General features: G+C 40.7%; 1 protein-coding gene across 3 annotated transcripts in view; it reads left to right on the forward strand.

The window, feature by feature from the left end:
* Positions 1–15859, forward strand: part of LOC138664991 (uncharacterized) — a 201978-nt gene that overhangs the window by 130913 nt on the left and 55206 nt on the right. For 2 of the 3 annotated variants that reach the window (XM_069752115.1, XM_069752110.1), the window contains one exon: positions 13890–14120. The exons of the other annotated variant lie outside the window; for it this stretch is intronic. In XM_069752115.1, the coding sequence (XP_069608216.1) occupies positions 13890–14120 (231 nt within the window). The remainder of the gene's footprint in view (positions 1–13889; positions 14121–15859) is intronic. 3 annotated transcript variants of the gene reach the window in all.

Below are 15859 nucleotides of genomic sequence, written 5' to 3' on the forward strand. Positions count from 1 at the left end.
CGAAACAGGGAGTGAGTATAAGCTTTTTGTTATCAGGGGTGAACATTTAGATCAATACGGAGTTGTCCTAGTAGTGGAGAACCCCTTTAATGACCTGCTAACCTATTTACATGTTTCCTAATTTAAAAAAAAATGGGCCTATAATGATCATGATCAGTTTAGTAAATTTTTGCACATTGTTTTGTTTTTTACTGTTATAACATATTGCATACATTCCCACTCCTTTTTCTTTTTGGTTTTACTTCGCCCAAACATTTTTAATTGGCAGGAGACAGCTTGTTGACGGAGACTGTGTGGACTTGGTGTTGGTGCTGTATAATGGTCATTGTTTCTGTGGGGCAGTGTCACATGGAGATGCAGCGGCTTTGCATTGCATCATCGGTGCAGTAGGGCACCAGGGTCACTTGCTGGTGTGGTGTGTGTCTATTTACACATTACACTTTTGTTGTTTGTTTTTTCTCCACAGCTTTGTCATAAAAACTCGAAGTATTTTCTAGTACCAGCAATGTGAGAATCCTGATGTCTCATGCACTCACTGTTTGTGTTCCTTCCAGATTTGCAGCAGATTTAAATCTTCACCATGTCCATTTTTCAATGTTTTTTCTGCAGATTTCACCCATTCTAATGAATTGGAAAAATGCATAAACTATGCATGCAAAAATGTGTCAAAAACTCATGTATTTGATGCTGTATTTTTTTTCTGCCCACACATCAGTTTTTGCAGGAGATATGTAGAAGACATCAAAAAAGATACTTCAGAAAAATGCCACCGGTGTTTACCTGGAGCATCTTACTCTTGAAAAACTCAGCGGGTACGTGGGCATCTAACAGACCGTGTGTGCACATAACCTTAAAGCAAGAACTTTTTCATACCCCTTGAGATTTCCTTGATGTTCTAGTGTGGAGAAGCAAGTCCAGATTCAACTTCTGTCAAAAAACTCTATTAACTCCGGAGTTGAAGGCTGTCTGTAGTAAATTATGTCTGCAGGGCACGACAGATTGATAATTTATGGATTTGGTTTGCAGTGTGGTCTTTGCAATTTATAACTGGATTATTATCTGACACAGTCCTGTTTGCACATTCGTAGGTTGTACATTTTGGCCATACTTGATTGCCCCCACATTGATCTTGTAACTTTTCCGTATTGTCTGCCATACGCCCTTGTAATCTTTCAGACCTGGATCATGCTAATTACATGAATTAACTATAGATATTTCTAAACTGAATGGCTATTGAATATATTACATCAAATCTGGAAATGTTTTAACTCTTTTTTAGGCTTTGATACAAAGAAGGCAGCAGATGCATGTATTTCTCGTTAGTTGTATCTTTAAGGCCTACTTTTTGCTGTTGTTCTGAATCATTATATTAATCATAACTATTTTATTGCCAGCTTTATCACTTTTTCTCTGCAGTATCATTATTTTTCAGTAGAAAACTCAGAGGAATAATCTATATTGTCACAGTTTACAAGAGCAGTGTGTCCCTTAAGGCTATTGACAGTGTAAACAGCTCCTTCATCACTGTCACTGGCAAAGATGGACTTCTCACTTCCCTTGCTTTTTATATATGGTTTTTGTGTTTTGTTTTTCTTGTGGAGATAGTAAGGTTTTTTGGTGTAGGCATTACATTTAAAATAGCAATATTCTATGGTGTATATATTTCCATTCAAGTATATAATCTGAGCACAAACTGAATGGAGTAGGTAGTACATTGGGGTTGTGGAGCTCCGACATGTATTTATTTATTTGTTCATTTTTTAGCTTAAAAGGAATCTGATGCCTACAAAAATGCTTAACTGCAGATATAGTGGTAATCTGTAGGTGCAAAGCATTTAAAAGGGAACTATCTCCAGGTTCTTGCTACTTAATTTGAGAGCAGCATGATGTGGGGGCAGAAACCCTGATTCCAGCGATGTGTCACTGATTTGGTTGCTGCAGTTTTTTTTTAAATATAAAATAATTGTTTTATCAGTAGGAGATTATTACCAAAGGACTAGTAATCCTGCTGCCTTGTAGTCCATCCCCAACCACTGCCTATGCACAGTTTATAGAGAAAGCTGCCAATCAGTGATGTGTGCGAGGTTATACTGAGTTCTGCATTCAGAAAACGGATAGATCTGCAGCAGATGAAACCGTTTTTAATCAAAATTCTAGCATGAAGTCTACTTAGTGATACATCACTGGAATCATAGAATGTTAGAGTTGGAAGGGACCTCCAAAGTCATCTAGTCCAACCCCCTGCTCAATGCAGGATTCACTAAAAGAGCCTCTGTTTGAAGTCTTCCATTGAAGGAGAACTTACCACCTGTTGTGGAAGCCTGGTCCACTCATTGATTACATTCACTGTCAAAAAGTTTGTTCAATATCTAGTCTGTATCTTCTCCCTTGCAGTTTAATTCCATTGCTTCTCGTCTTTTCATATGCAAATGAGAATATGGATGATCCCTCTACATTGTGACATCCCTTCAGATATTTGTAGACATTGTAGTGCAGCGGGTTGGTGCAATGCGATAGACAGGCAGGGACCACAGAAAGTTCAACATAAACAGTGTCTTTATTTTGAGACTCACATACAGGAGTGATATCCATATGGCAGATGGGTTTCCACAAATACATTCCGTGTTCCAAACCCATTGCCGTGAACAAAGGCACCGCCGTGCCTCTTGGATGCGTCAGCCGCCTTTAAGTCCCTGGCTCTGTGTTCGCTCCACACAGACCTGGGTTGCACAATTTTTCCCCTATGCTTGGTTTAAAAAAATTGACCATTACTGACTACCACATTTTTTGTTCTTGATTTCTTTTAGTGTTTCTTAAAGCCAAAAAGTTGCCATTTGAAATTACTTTAATTTTGTGCCATGTCTGTGATCTGCATTTTTTCTACAAAATTAAACAACTGAATGAACATCCTCCAAAGCCGGTGATTACATAATTTTTGCCAGGGTTTGTATTAGTATACCCAAGTCTTTTTCACATGTGCTGTTGTTTACTTCTATTTCTCCCATTCTATTCTTCTTGCCCAGATGTAGAATTTTGCTTTTCTCCCTGTTAAATACAATTCTATTCTGAATCCTTTCTTTGTCTTCTCTAATATTAGCTATTCCTCCTTGCTTTGCATCATCTGGAAATTTTATTAGTTTACCTTCAGTTCCCTTATCTAGATCATTTATCAAAATGGTGACTGAGTCTTGTGGTGCCCAACTTGAAACACTCTTCCAATTGGATGTGAAACCAGGTATTACCACTCTTTGAGTACGATCACTAAGCCATTTATGAATCTACCTAACCGTAGCCTTGTCAATCCCATACTTGGTCAATTTTTCAATAAGGATAGTATGAGATACTTTAATAAATGCTTTGTTGAAATTGAGATATGCTATATCTACCGCGTTTCCCTGATTCACCCAGTCAGTGATTCCATTATCGAAGGAAATTAAATAAGTCTGGCATGATTTGTTTGCTACAAACCCATGCTGGCTCTGGTTTATTACTGCATTCTTATCCAAGTACTTACATACATGTTGTTTAATAATTTGTTCAAAGATCTTTCATATAGAAGTTATGGTCACTGGCTTGTCTTTTCCACATTCTACCTTCTTTCCTTTTTTGAAGATTGGGACAACATTGGCCCTTCGCCAATCTTCTGGTACTTCTGTTGTCCATAATTTTTCAATGATTCTGGCTAGTGAGTCTGCAATTTCCTCTGCTATCTCTTTCAATACCCTAGGATGAAATTCATCTCAACCAGGAGATTTAAATTTATTTGAATTAGCTAAGTGTTCCCTCTTCATCTCTCTGTTTATAGATAGTGTGGATTATTTTATTCCTTCGATAGCACCGTAAAAAACAGTTGATATTACATTTGTTTTCTTAGAGAGCACAGATGCAAAATAGGAATTTAAAAGTTCGGCTTTCTCAACATCATTTTTGACCACTTCACCCTTTTCATCATGTAAAAATCCTATAGTATCTTTGACTTTTCTATTGCTTTTGACATACCCCCAAAATCCTTTTTTATTGCATTTTGTCTTCCTTCCCAGCCTTACTTCATTACTGGCTTTAGCTCTTCCAACACTTGCCCTGTATTCCCTGCAGGCAGCATTATATTCTCCTTTAGATATGCCCCCTCTAACGATTTAATATACATTTCTTTTTTTTTTTTTTTTAAATAGTATTTAAAGGGAACCTGTCACCCCCAAAATGGAAGTTGAGCTAAGCCCACCGGCATCAGGGGCTTTTCTACAGAATTCTGGAATGCTGTAGATACGCCTCCGATGTATCCTGAAAGATATGAAAAAGAGGTTAGATTATACTCACCCTGGGGCGGTCCCGCTGCGGTCCGATCCAATGGATGTCGCGCTCCAGTCCGGGGCCTCCCATCTTCATAGTATGACATCCTCTTCTTGTCTTCACGCTGCGGATCCGGTGGAGGTGTACTTTGTCTGCCCTGTTGAGGGCAGAGCAATATACTGCAGTGTGCAGGTGCCGGGCCTCTGACCTCTCCCGGCACCTGCGCACTGCAGTACTTTGCTCTGCCGTCAACAGGGCAGACAAAGTACGCCTGCATCGGAGCCGTAGCGTGAAGACAAGAAGAGGACGTTATCGTAAGAAGGTGGGAGGCCCCGGACCGGACCACAACGCCCATTGGATCGGACCGCCCAGCCAGGTGAGTATAATCTAACCTTTTTCTCATCTTTCAGGTTACATCGGGGGCTTATCTACAGCATTCCAGAATGCTGTAGATATTCCCCCTGATGCTGGTGGGCTTAGCTCAACTTCCATTTTGGGGGTGACAGGTTCCCTTGTAGTTCTGTGTTTATCCATCCTGGTCTCTTTAAATTCTATCAATTTGTTTTATTTTCGGGATTGTTACTGATTGTGCAGTGAGAATTTCATTTAGCAAAATCTCTAATCTGTCTTTGACATTTCTGTCCTTTAGAACATCTACCCATTGGGCCTTTCGTACTTTCTAAGACCATTAATATCTGCCTTTCTGAAGTCCAACCTTAAAGTCTGAGTCCTTGCTGGTCTTCCTCCTCTTGTAGTACTAAATTTGAGAATGGCATGATAGATACCTCCTAACTTCTTAGCCGCCTTTACTTCCTCAACCATTTCCTCCCGGTAAGAATTAGGTTCAAGATGTCCGCTCCAATTCTCCTTATTTTGTTTCCCATGCTCTGTGCATTTGTATAGATACATTTTAATTTGTAGTCGGTCTCTCTTTTCACAATTTTCATTCATAATTTGTTGTTTTTGATCTTTATTTCCAGTTCTAATGGCAGGGTTCTCAAAAGAATTAATTAGCTGCATATTTTTTTCTGGCCGTATATTTCCCATCCCATATTGCTCTAGTTTAAAGCTCTACTGATGACTGTAGCAAGGTGTCTACCAAATATGTGTTTTCATAAGATGCAATCCATCCCAAGCCCAAGCAGTAGTGGTTGTTCCTGAGTGAAAATTGCAAATCTGACATTGTAGTGCCCATGCATTGTGCCGAGCTCGTTCTTCTGAAGACATGGACCCCGTAAATTAGGCAGGCTCTCATAGCTACAGAAATGCTAAACATGTGGATGGTAAATGTGGTTTAGGCACACTGTACGGTTTAGAAGAGAGAGGGACATTTGGATTTGGGAGTTCAAAATTAGCTGGATTTGTTTTGGTGGGCGAGAAGCCATGGCATTTTTCCAGAGCCTTTGTGCTACCTGTTAGGTAGAAGCCCTTTATATTTCCGTTAACAAATAACTAATCTGAGTGGGGTTTTGCTTTTTTTGTGGATTGAGTTGAAACTTTTGTTGAGAACATTTCACATAATATTTTGGATCACGTTTATCCTGTGCTATACAATGAGCACTTACATCGGGGTTTCCATCTAAGGCCATATTCAGTATGGTGTACGTGTCTCTATTATACTTTTTCTCTGATTATTCCACTCCTGATGTTGGCATACAAATCACCGAGTGATGTGATTGAGATGAAACTCCCGAGAGTTCACTATAATGAGGCAGCAGAGCTACTCTAGACTCCATCTGGCCTCTATCTCTTGCCTTACGAACACTTAAAAAATCGGACACCACTGGTTCATAGGTCAGACGGTGTCCACAGTACCTTCATCTGCCTCATTATAGGTAATCTTCCACTTTGGGTTCCGCTTCAACCACGTATTTGAGAGATTTGCACAGAAAACCCTTGTGTAAGCATTCAGTGAAGAGCGCAGGATAAATGTGAATCACGTCTTAGGCTGGAGTCACACAAGTGTATGAATTGGGCCGATTATGCAAATGACACTTGGCTCAAACCCGGCGTCAGCTTCCCTGCACTGTGTCAGCGCCGGCCGGCCGTAAAGCAGAGCACAGCGGTGACGTCACCGCTGTGCTCTGCTTTACGGCCGGCCGGCGCTGACACAGTCAGTGCGGGAAGCTGACGCCGGGGGACAGACACCGGAATGTGAGTATGTACTGTTTGTTTTTTTTAACTTTTACAATGGTAACCAGGGTAAACATCAGGTTACTAAGCGCGGCCCTGCGCTTAGTAACCGATGTTTACCCTGGTTACCAGTGAACACATCGCTGGATCGGCGTCACACATGCCGATTCAGCGATGACAGCGGGTGATCAGCGACCAAAAAAAAGGTCCTGATCATTCCCCAACGACCAACGATCTCCCAGCAGGGGCCTGATCGTTGGTCGCTGTCACGGATAACGATTTTGTTAACGATATCGTTGCTACGGCACAAAAGGCAATGATATCGTTAACGAAATCGTTATGTATGAAGGTACCTTTAGTGTGATCTTTGGGAGGCAGAATGAACAATCGGTAGGTGAAGAATTGGTTTTATGTATTTTTTATGCTATTTCTTGTGCAGTATAAGTGATTTGACTACTTTATTCTTCGGGTCAGTGCAATTACTTACAGCGATACCAGATTTATATCAGTTTTTTATGTTTCACTGATATCACACACTAATAACCGATTTTTTATTGCAAAAACAAGTTTTTGCTTCGCCATGTTTTGGGAGCTATAATTTTTTTTTATATTTCTGCCAAAACAGTGATGTTGTGGGTTATTTTTTGCGGGACGAGTCATTATTTCTATTGGTACCATATTCGAACACACAACTTTTTTTTTATCACTCTCTATTCTCAGTTTTGAGAGGCAGAATGAACAAAAACAAGCAATTCAGGAATTGTTTTTTGGTGTGTTTTTTTTTTTTTGCGGTTCACCTTGATGTAAAAGTGACAGTGTTTCTATTGCTCGAGTCAGTACGATTACAGAGATACTGCATTTACCGTATATAATTTTTTTTTAATGTTTTGCCACTTTTACACAATAACAATTTTGTAGAAAAAAAGAATTGTTTTTGCATCTCTATATTTTAAGAGCTATAATTTTTTATTTCTCCGCTGATGGAGCTGTATAGGGGCTTGTTTTTTGTGGGATAAGATGACGTTTTCAGCAAAACCATTTTTATTACCATTCTACTTTTTGATCAAGTTTTATTCCACTTTTTATTCAGAGGTATGATGAAAATGCATTTTTTACCACGTCTTTTTCTGTTTTCACAAAAGGGGTTAACCTAGTGTGACATTTGGTGATACCAAATATGTGTACCTTTTTTATTTTATATATACAGTGGGGCAAAAAAGTATTTAGTCAGTCAGCAATAGTGCAAGTTCCACCACTTAAAAAGATGAGAGGCGTCTGTAATTTACATCATAGGTAGACCTCAACTATGGGAGCCAAACTGAGAAAAAAAAATCCAGAAAATCACATTGTCTGTTTTTTTAACATTTTATTTGCATATTATGGTGGAAAATAAGTATTTGGTCAGAAACAAACAATCCAGATTTCTGGCTCTCACAGACCTGTATCTTCTTCTTTAAGAGTCTCCTCTTTCCTCCACTCATTACCTGTAGTAATGGCACCTGTTTAAACTTGTTATCAGTATAAAAAGACACCTGTGCACACCCTCAAACAGTCTGACTCCAAACTCCACTATGGTGAAGACCAAAGAGCTGTCAAAGGACACCAGAAACAAAATTGTAGCCCTGCACCAGGCTGGGAAGACTGAATCTGCAATAGCCAACCAGCTTGGAGTGAAGAAATCAACAGTGGGAGCAATAATTAGAAAATGGAAGACATACAAGACCACTGAAAATCTCCCTTGATCTGGGGCTCCACGCAAAATCCCACCCCGTGGGGTCAGAATGATCACAAGAACGGTGAGCAAAAATCCCAGAACCACGCGGGGGGACCTAGTGAATGAACTGCAGAGAGCTGGGACCAATGTAACAAGGCCTACCATAAGTAACACACTACGCCACCATGGACTCAGATCCTGCAGTGCCAGACGTGTCCCACTGCTTAAGCCAGTACATGTCCGGGCCCATCTGAAGTTTGCTAGAGAGCATTTGGATGATCCAGAGGAGTTTTGGGAGAATGTCCTATGGTCTGATGAAACCAAACTGGAACTGTTTGGTAGAAACACAACTTGTCGTGTTTGGAGGAAAAAGAATACTGAGTTGCATCCATCAAACAGCATACCTACTGTAAAGCATGGTGGTGGAAACATCATGCTTTGGGGCTGTTTCTCTGCAAAGGGGCCAGGACAACTGATCCGGGTACATGAAAGAATGAATGGGGCCATGTATCGTGAGATTTTGAGTGCAAACCTCCTTCCATCAGCAAGGGCATTGAAGATGAAACGTGGCTGGGTCTTTCAACATGACAATGATCCAAAGCACACCGCCAGGGCAACGAAGGAGTGGCTTCGTAAGAAGCATTTCAAGGTCCTGGAGTGGCCTAGCCAGTCTCCAGATCTCAACCCTATAGATAACCTTTGGAGGGAGTTGAAAGTCCGTGTTGCCAAGCGAAAAGCCAAAAACATCACTGCTCTAGAGGAGATCTGCATGGAGGAATGGGCCAACATACTAACAACAGTGTGTGGCAACCTTGTGAAGACTTACAGAAAACGTTTGACCTCTGTCATTGCCAACAAAGGATATATTACAAAGTATTGAGATGAAATTTTGTTTCTGACCAAATACTTATTTTCCACCATAATATGCAAATAAAATGTTAAAAAAACAGACAATGTGATTTTCTGGATTTTTTTTCTCAGTTTGTCTCCCATAGTTGAGGTCTACCTATGATGTAAATTACAGATGCCTCTCATCTTTTTAAGTGGTGGAACTTGCACTATTGCTGACTGACTAAATACTTTTTTGCCCCACTGTATATATACAGGTCCTTCTCAAAAAATTAGCATATAGTGTTAAATTTCATTATTTACCATAATGTAATGATTACAATTAAACTTTCATATATTATAGATTCATTATCCACCAACTGAATTTTGTCAGGTCTTTTATTGTTTTAATACTGATGATTTTGGCATACAACTCCTGATAACCCAAAAAACCTGTCTCAATAAATTAGCATATCAAGAAAAGGTTCTCTAAACGACCTATTACCCTAATCTTCTGAATCAACTAATTAACTCTAAACACATGCAAAAGATACCTGAGGCTTTTATAAACTCCCTGCCTGGTTCATTACTCAAAACCCCCATCATGGGTAAAGGCCCCTTCACATTAAGCGACGCTGCAGCGATACCGACAACGATCCGGATCGCTGCAGCGCTGCTGTTTTGTCGCTGGAGAGCTGTCACACAGACCGCTCTCCAGCGACCAACGATGCCGGTAACCAGGGTAAACATCGGGTAACTAAGCGCAGGGCCGCGCTTAGTAACCCGATGTTTACCCTGGTTACCATCCTAAAAGTAAAAAAAAACAAACACTACATACTTACCTACAGCCGTCTGTCCTCAAGCGCTGTGTTCTGCTCTCCTCCTGTACTGTCTGTGTGAGCACAGCGGCCGGAAAGCAGAGCGGTGACGTCACCGCTCTGCTTTCCGGCTGACCGGCTTTCACAGCCAGTACAGGAGGAGTGCAGAACACAGCGCTTGAGGACAGATGGCTGTAGGTAAGTATGTAGTGTTTGTTTTTTTTTACTTTTAGGATGGTAACCAGGGTAAACATCGGGTTACTAAGCGCGGCCCTGCGCTTAGTTACCCGATGTTTACCCTGGTTACCAGTGAAGACATCGCTGGATCGGTGTCACACACGCCGATCCAGCGATGTCAGGAGGAGTCCAGCGACGAAATAAAGTTCTGGACTTTATTCAGCGACCAACGATCTCCCAGCAGGGGCCTGATCGTTGGTCGCTGTCACACATAACGATTTCATTAACGATATCGTTGCTACGTCACAAAAAGCAACGATATCGTTAACAATATCGTTATGTGTGAAGGTACCTTAAGACTAGCGACCTGACAGATGTCAAGAAGGCCATCATTGACACCCTCAAGCAAGAGGGTAAGACCCAGAAAGAAATTTCTCAACAAATAGGCTGTTCCCAGAGTGCTGTATCAAGGCACCTCAATGGTAAGTCTGTTGGAAGGAAACAATGTGGCAGAAAACGCTGTACAACGAGAAGAGGAGACCGGACCCTGAGGAAGATTGTGGAGAAGGACCGATTCCAGACCTTGGGGAACCTGAGGAAGCAGTGGACTGAGTCTGGTGTGGAAACATCCAGAGCCACCGTGCACAGGCGTGTGCAGGAAATGGGCTACAGGTGCCGCATTCCCCAGGTAAAGCCACTTTTGAGCTACAGAGAAGCAGCACTGGACTGTTGCTAAGTGGTCCCAAGTACTTTTTTCTGATGAAAGCAAATTTTGCATGTCATTCGGAAATCAAGGTGCCAGAGTCTGGAGGAAGACTGGGGAGAAGGAAATGCCAAAATGCCTGAAGTCCAGTGTCAAGTACCCACAGTCAGTGATGGTGTGGGGTGCCATGTCAGCTGCTGGTGTTGGTCCACTGTGTTTCATCAAGGGCAGGGTCAATGCAGCTAGCTATCAGGAGATTTTGGAGCACTTCATGCTTCCATCGGCTGAAATGCTTTATGGAGATGAAGATTTCATTTTTCAGCACGACCTGGCACCTGCTCACAGTGCCAAAACCACTGGTAAATGGTTTACTGACCATGGTATTACTGTGCTCAATTGGCCTGCCAACTCTCCTGACCTGAACCTCATAGAGAATCTGTGGGATATTGTGAAGAGAAAGTTGAGAGACGCAAGACCCAACACTCTGGATGAGCTTAAGGCCGCTATTGAAGCATCCTGGGCCTCCATAACATCTCAGCAGTGTCACAGGCTGATTGCCTCCATGCCACGCCGCATTGAAGCAGTCATTTCTGCCAAAGGATTCCCGACCAAGTATTGAGTGCATAACTGAACATTATTATTTGATGGTTTTTTTGTTTGTTATTAAAAAACACTTTTATTTGATTGGATGGGTGAAATATGCTAATTTATTGAGACAGGTTTTTTGGGTTATCAGGAGTTGTATGCCAAAATCATCAGTATTAAAACAATAAAAGACGTGACAAATTTCAGTTGGTGGATAATGAATCTATAATATATGAAAGTTTAATTGTAATCATTACATTATGGTAAATAATGAAATTTAACACTATATGCTAATTTTTTGAGAAGGACCTGTATATATAATGTATCATAAATATGTGTATCTATTGGTATAATATTTTTTTTCAATTTTTTTTTTTACTTATTTACCTAGTCCTTCTATTGCTGGTATAATGCATTGCATTGCATTATACTTTTCAGTGCTGCACTGCCATGGCAATGATCAGGCCTTCGTGATGACATCGCAGGCGCGCAGATTGGAAGGGAGCGGGTTGAATGGCCCCCGATCAGTTCGGGCACTACTCCTGGCAGTGACATTCAAGGCTCGGCCTTCATTTAACCCCTTAAGGACCAGGGGTATTTCTGTTTTTGCGTTTTCATTTTTTAGTCAAAATGGCCATGTGAGGGCTTGTTTTTTGCAGAACGAGTTGTACTTTTGAACGACATCATTGGTTTTACAATGTCGTGTTCTCGAAAACGGGAAAAAAATTCCAAGTGCGGTGAAATCGCAAAAAAAGTGCAATCCCACACTTGTTTTTTGTTTTGCTGTTTTACTATGTTCACTAAATGCTAAAACTGACCTGCCATTATGATTTTCCAGGTCATTACGAGTTCATGACACCAAACATGTGTAGGTTCTTTTTTAACTAAGTGATGAAGAAAAATTCCAAACTTTGTAAAAAAAATAAAAAAAATTTGCCCCATTTTCTGATACCCGCAGCGTCTCCATTTTTCGTGATCTGGGGTTGGGTGAGGGATTATTTTTTGTGTTCTGAGCTGACGTTTTTAATGATTCTGTTTTGGTGCAGATATGATCTTTTGATCGCCCGTTATTGATTTTTAATGCAACGTCGTGGCGAACAAAAAATCTAATTCTCTCGTTTTGACTTTTTTTTTCTTGCTATGCTGTTTTAAGATCAGATTTATCCTTTTTTTTATTGATAGATCAGGTGATTTTGAACGCTGTGATGCCAAATATGTGTATGTTTGATTTTTTTTTTATTGTTTTATTTTGAATGAGGTGAAAGGGGGGTGATTTGAGCTTTTAGATTTTTTAAATATTTTTTAAAACTTTTTTTTTACTTTTTGCATGCTTCAATAGTCTCCATGGGATAAGTCAATCAGCTCTGCTACATACAGGCGATGATCAGATTACCTGTATGTAGTAGAATTACACACCTGCTAAGAGTGCCGACCACCTGCAGTGACAACCATAGAGGTCTTCAGGAGACCCATGGTTATCATACCAACCCATCGGCGACCCACGGTCATGTGACATGGGCGCCGATGGGAAGAGGTAATGGCGTGCTTCCTGCGCGTGCATGTTAAATGCCGCTGTCAAAGTTTGTCAGCGGAATTTAACATGTTAACAGCTGCGAGTGGATCGCGATTCTACCCGCGGCTGTTAGGGGCACATGTCAGCTGATCAGATCAGCTGTCATGTGCCGGAAAAGGTACAGGCTCAGTGCCGGCACATGACGGCTGCCCGCACCAAATGGGGGGAGGCATCCAATGACGGACTGTGTCTGTCATCGAGCGTTATGGGGTTAAGCCGAGCTCATAGTGACAGTCGTGTTGATACAGGGCCTGTAACCTGCACGACTGCCATGACATACCCATATGTCACTGGTTGGAAACTCATATCCGGCCATGACATATGGGTACGTTAAAGGTTGAGAAGGAGTTAAATCAAAGCATATTCATATGTTTCAATGGTCCAGACCTAAATCCCTGTGGCCAGACTTGAAAATTGCTGTTCAGGCGTCTCCATTCAATCTCACTGAGATAGAGCTAGTTTTCTAAGAAGAATGAGCCAAAAATTTAGCCTCTGGATGTGCAAAGCCGGTAGAGACATACCCCAAAGTATCAGACTACAGGGGGGCTAAATACAAATGCACGTCACAATTTTCAGATTTATATTTTTAAAATATTTAGAAAACCGTGTATCATTTCCTTTACACTTCACAAATACCTACTATTTTGTGTTGTTATATTACATAACATCCCAATAAAATACATATAAGTTTGTGTGTGTAAAATAAACAAATGTGGAAACGTTCACTGGGTATGAATACTTTTTCAAGGCACTGTATATAATATATTTTATATGCACTTTCAGAGGTCTTCCAGGCTGGCTACTTCTCCCAAATGTCATTTTCAGCTGGACGCCAGGCCCAGGATGTACAGTATGTTTTGCTGTACAGTGGCAGCTCTTGGCGTACTCCACTTTTTTATGTGCTTCTTATATATGTTTCTTAGTTTCTACCTCTGTATGTAACGAGCTGAGTTTCTGCTCACATGCACAAAATATGTGATGGAAAATTCCCCCAGGTCAATAAGATGAAGTATAGGGTGTTTGATGATATTGTTTGACTTGATTGATTTTCTTTTTTTCTTAAAACAGAGTGCACTTGAAGGAAAACTTAGCACCTTGTTCAGGCACCTGCATGCTGCAAGGCAGACACTGAGCATTGTTTTAGCCCCAGGAACAGAGCCTTCACAATCGGCACATCACATACTTCCTACAGTTACGTATTCCCGGTTAATAAATCATTTGAGTCAATGTTCTCAGTCCTTGGAGGAATGCTGCAGAGATTTGCTCACAATGACCCTCATTGTACCGTCTGCACCTTGGGTGAGTGAATACCTATTGTCTTTCTTTGCTATATATAATAATATAATAATAATTTTTATTTATATAGCGCCAACATATTCCGCAGCACTTTACAATTAAGCGGGGACATGTACAGACAATAAATTCAGTACTAGTTAAGATCATTTAAACAGTGACATTAGGGGTGAGGTCCCTGCTCGCAAGCTTAGAATCTACAAGGCAATGGGGGGACACAATAGGTGAAAAGTGCTTGTTATTTCTGGTCTGGCAATTATAATAAATAGGGATTTTCATATAAAGCTGCATGATCCGGTCATCAGCCCGTGTGTTTAAGTGCAATAGTCAAGTATCAAGTGCAGTTATCGTGTGCATGGAGGGTGTGGAGACAGATGAATAGTAGGGTGCAGATTCACATGCAGATAATATTTGGAAGGAGGGAACAGGGCAAAGTTAGTTTACTGAGTAGTTGATTTGGTAGGCTTGTTTGAAGAGATGGGTTTTTAAAGCGCGCTTGAATAGGTCGGGGCTAGGTATCAGCCTGATCATCTGGGGAAGTGCATTTCAGAGAGCTGGCGCAGCACGAGAGAAGTCTTCGAGACGGAGGTGCGAGGTTCGGATTAAGGGGGATGTTAGTCTTAGGTCATTTGTAGAACGGAGGGCACGTGTAGGGCGATAGACAGAGATGAGAGAGGAGATATAAGGCGGTGCAGAACTGTGGAGAGCTTTGTGGGTGAGAGAGATGAGTTTATACTGGACCCTGTAGCGAATGGGTAGCCAGTGTAATGACTGGCACAAGACATCTATATATTTTGAATTTTTTTTCCATTATTGACCTGAATACTTTTTTTATCAGACTTTTTTCTCTTATAAACACATTGAGTTTGAACGATATATTGGAATATATTAAAAGATTTTCTTAAATAAACTATATGTTGCATATAATGTATTCACGAAAAAGCTTTGGGTCTCCCTGAAGTGGCTTGTACTGCAACTACATGAAATGGGGAAGGGCTCATAAAGGTCATATGCCACTCTGTTTCTTCAAATCTGTGCATCAGTCTTTTTGTGTAAAATGTTTTGTATTTTGTTGTTTTTTTTTTGACGATTTATTTTTTTAAAATTACAATCTGTATTGAAAAATAATAGAAATCTTGGAATTTACTTGGCTTGACTATCAAGACTTTTTAGGCTTCTACTTCCTGTTTGTGGAAACATCAACATGTACATTAGACACAAAGAACAGACCGTGACCCTATCTTTTGTATTGGATTAAATACTTTTTTTCCCCACCCTATATATATATATATATATATATATATATATATATATATATATATATATATATATATATATATATATATATATATACTAGATGGTGGCCCGATTCTAACGCATCGGGTATTCTAGAATATGCATGTCCTCATAGTTTATTGCCCAGCCACATACTATATTGCCCAGCCACGTACTATATTGCCCATTCACGTAGTATATTGCACAGCCCACGTAGTATATTGCCCAGCCCACGTAGTATATTGCCCAGCCACGTAGTATATTGCCCAGCCGCGTAGTATATTGCCCAGCCGCGTAGTATATTGCCCAGTCACGTACTATATTGCCCAGTCACGTAGTATATTGCACAGCCCACTTAGTATATTGCCCAGTCACATAGTATAATGCCTAGTCACGTAGTATATTGCCCAGTCACGTAGTATATTGCCCAGCCACGTAGTATATTGCCCAGTCACGTAGTATATTGCCCA

Source organism: Ranitomeya imitator, chromosome 1 (assembly GCF_032444005.1).
Source record: "Ranitomeya imitator isolate aRanImi1 chromosome 1, aRanImi1.pri, whole genome shotgun sequence".
In the NCBI taxonomy this organism is placed as follows: domain Eukaryota; kingdom Metazoa; phylum Chordata; class Amphibia; order Anura; family Dendrobatidae; genus Ranitomeya; species Ranitomeya imitator.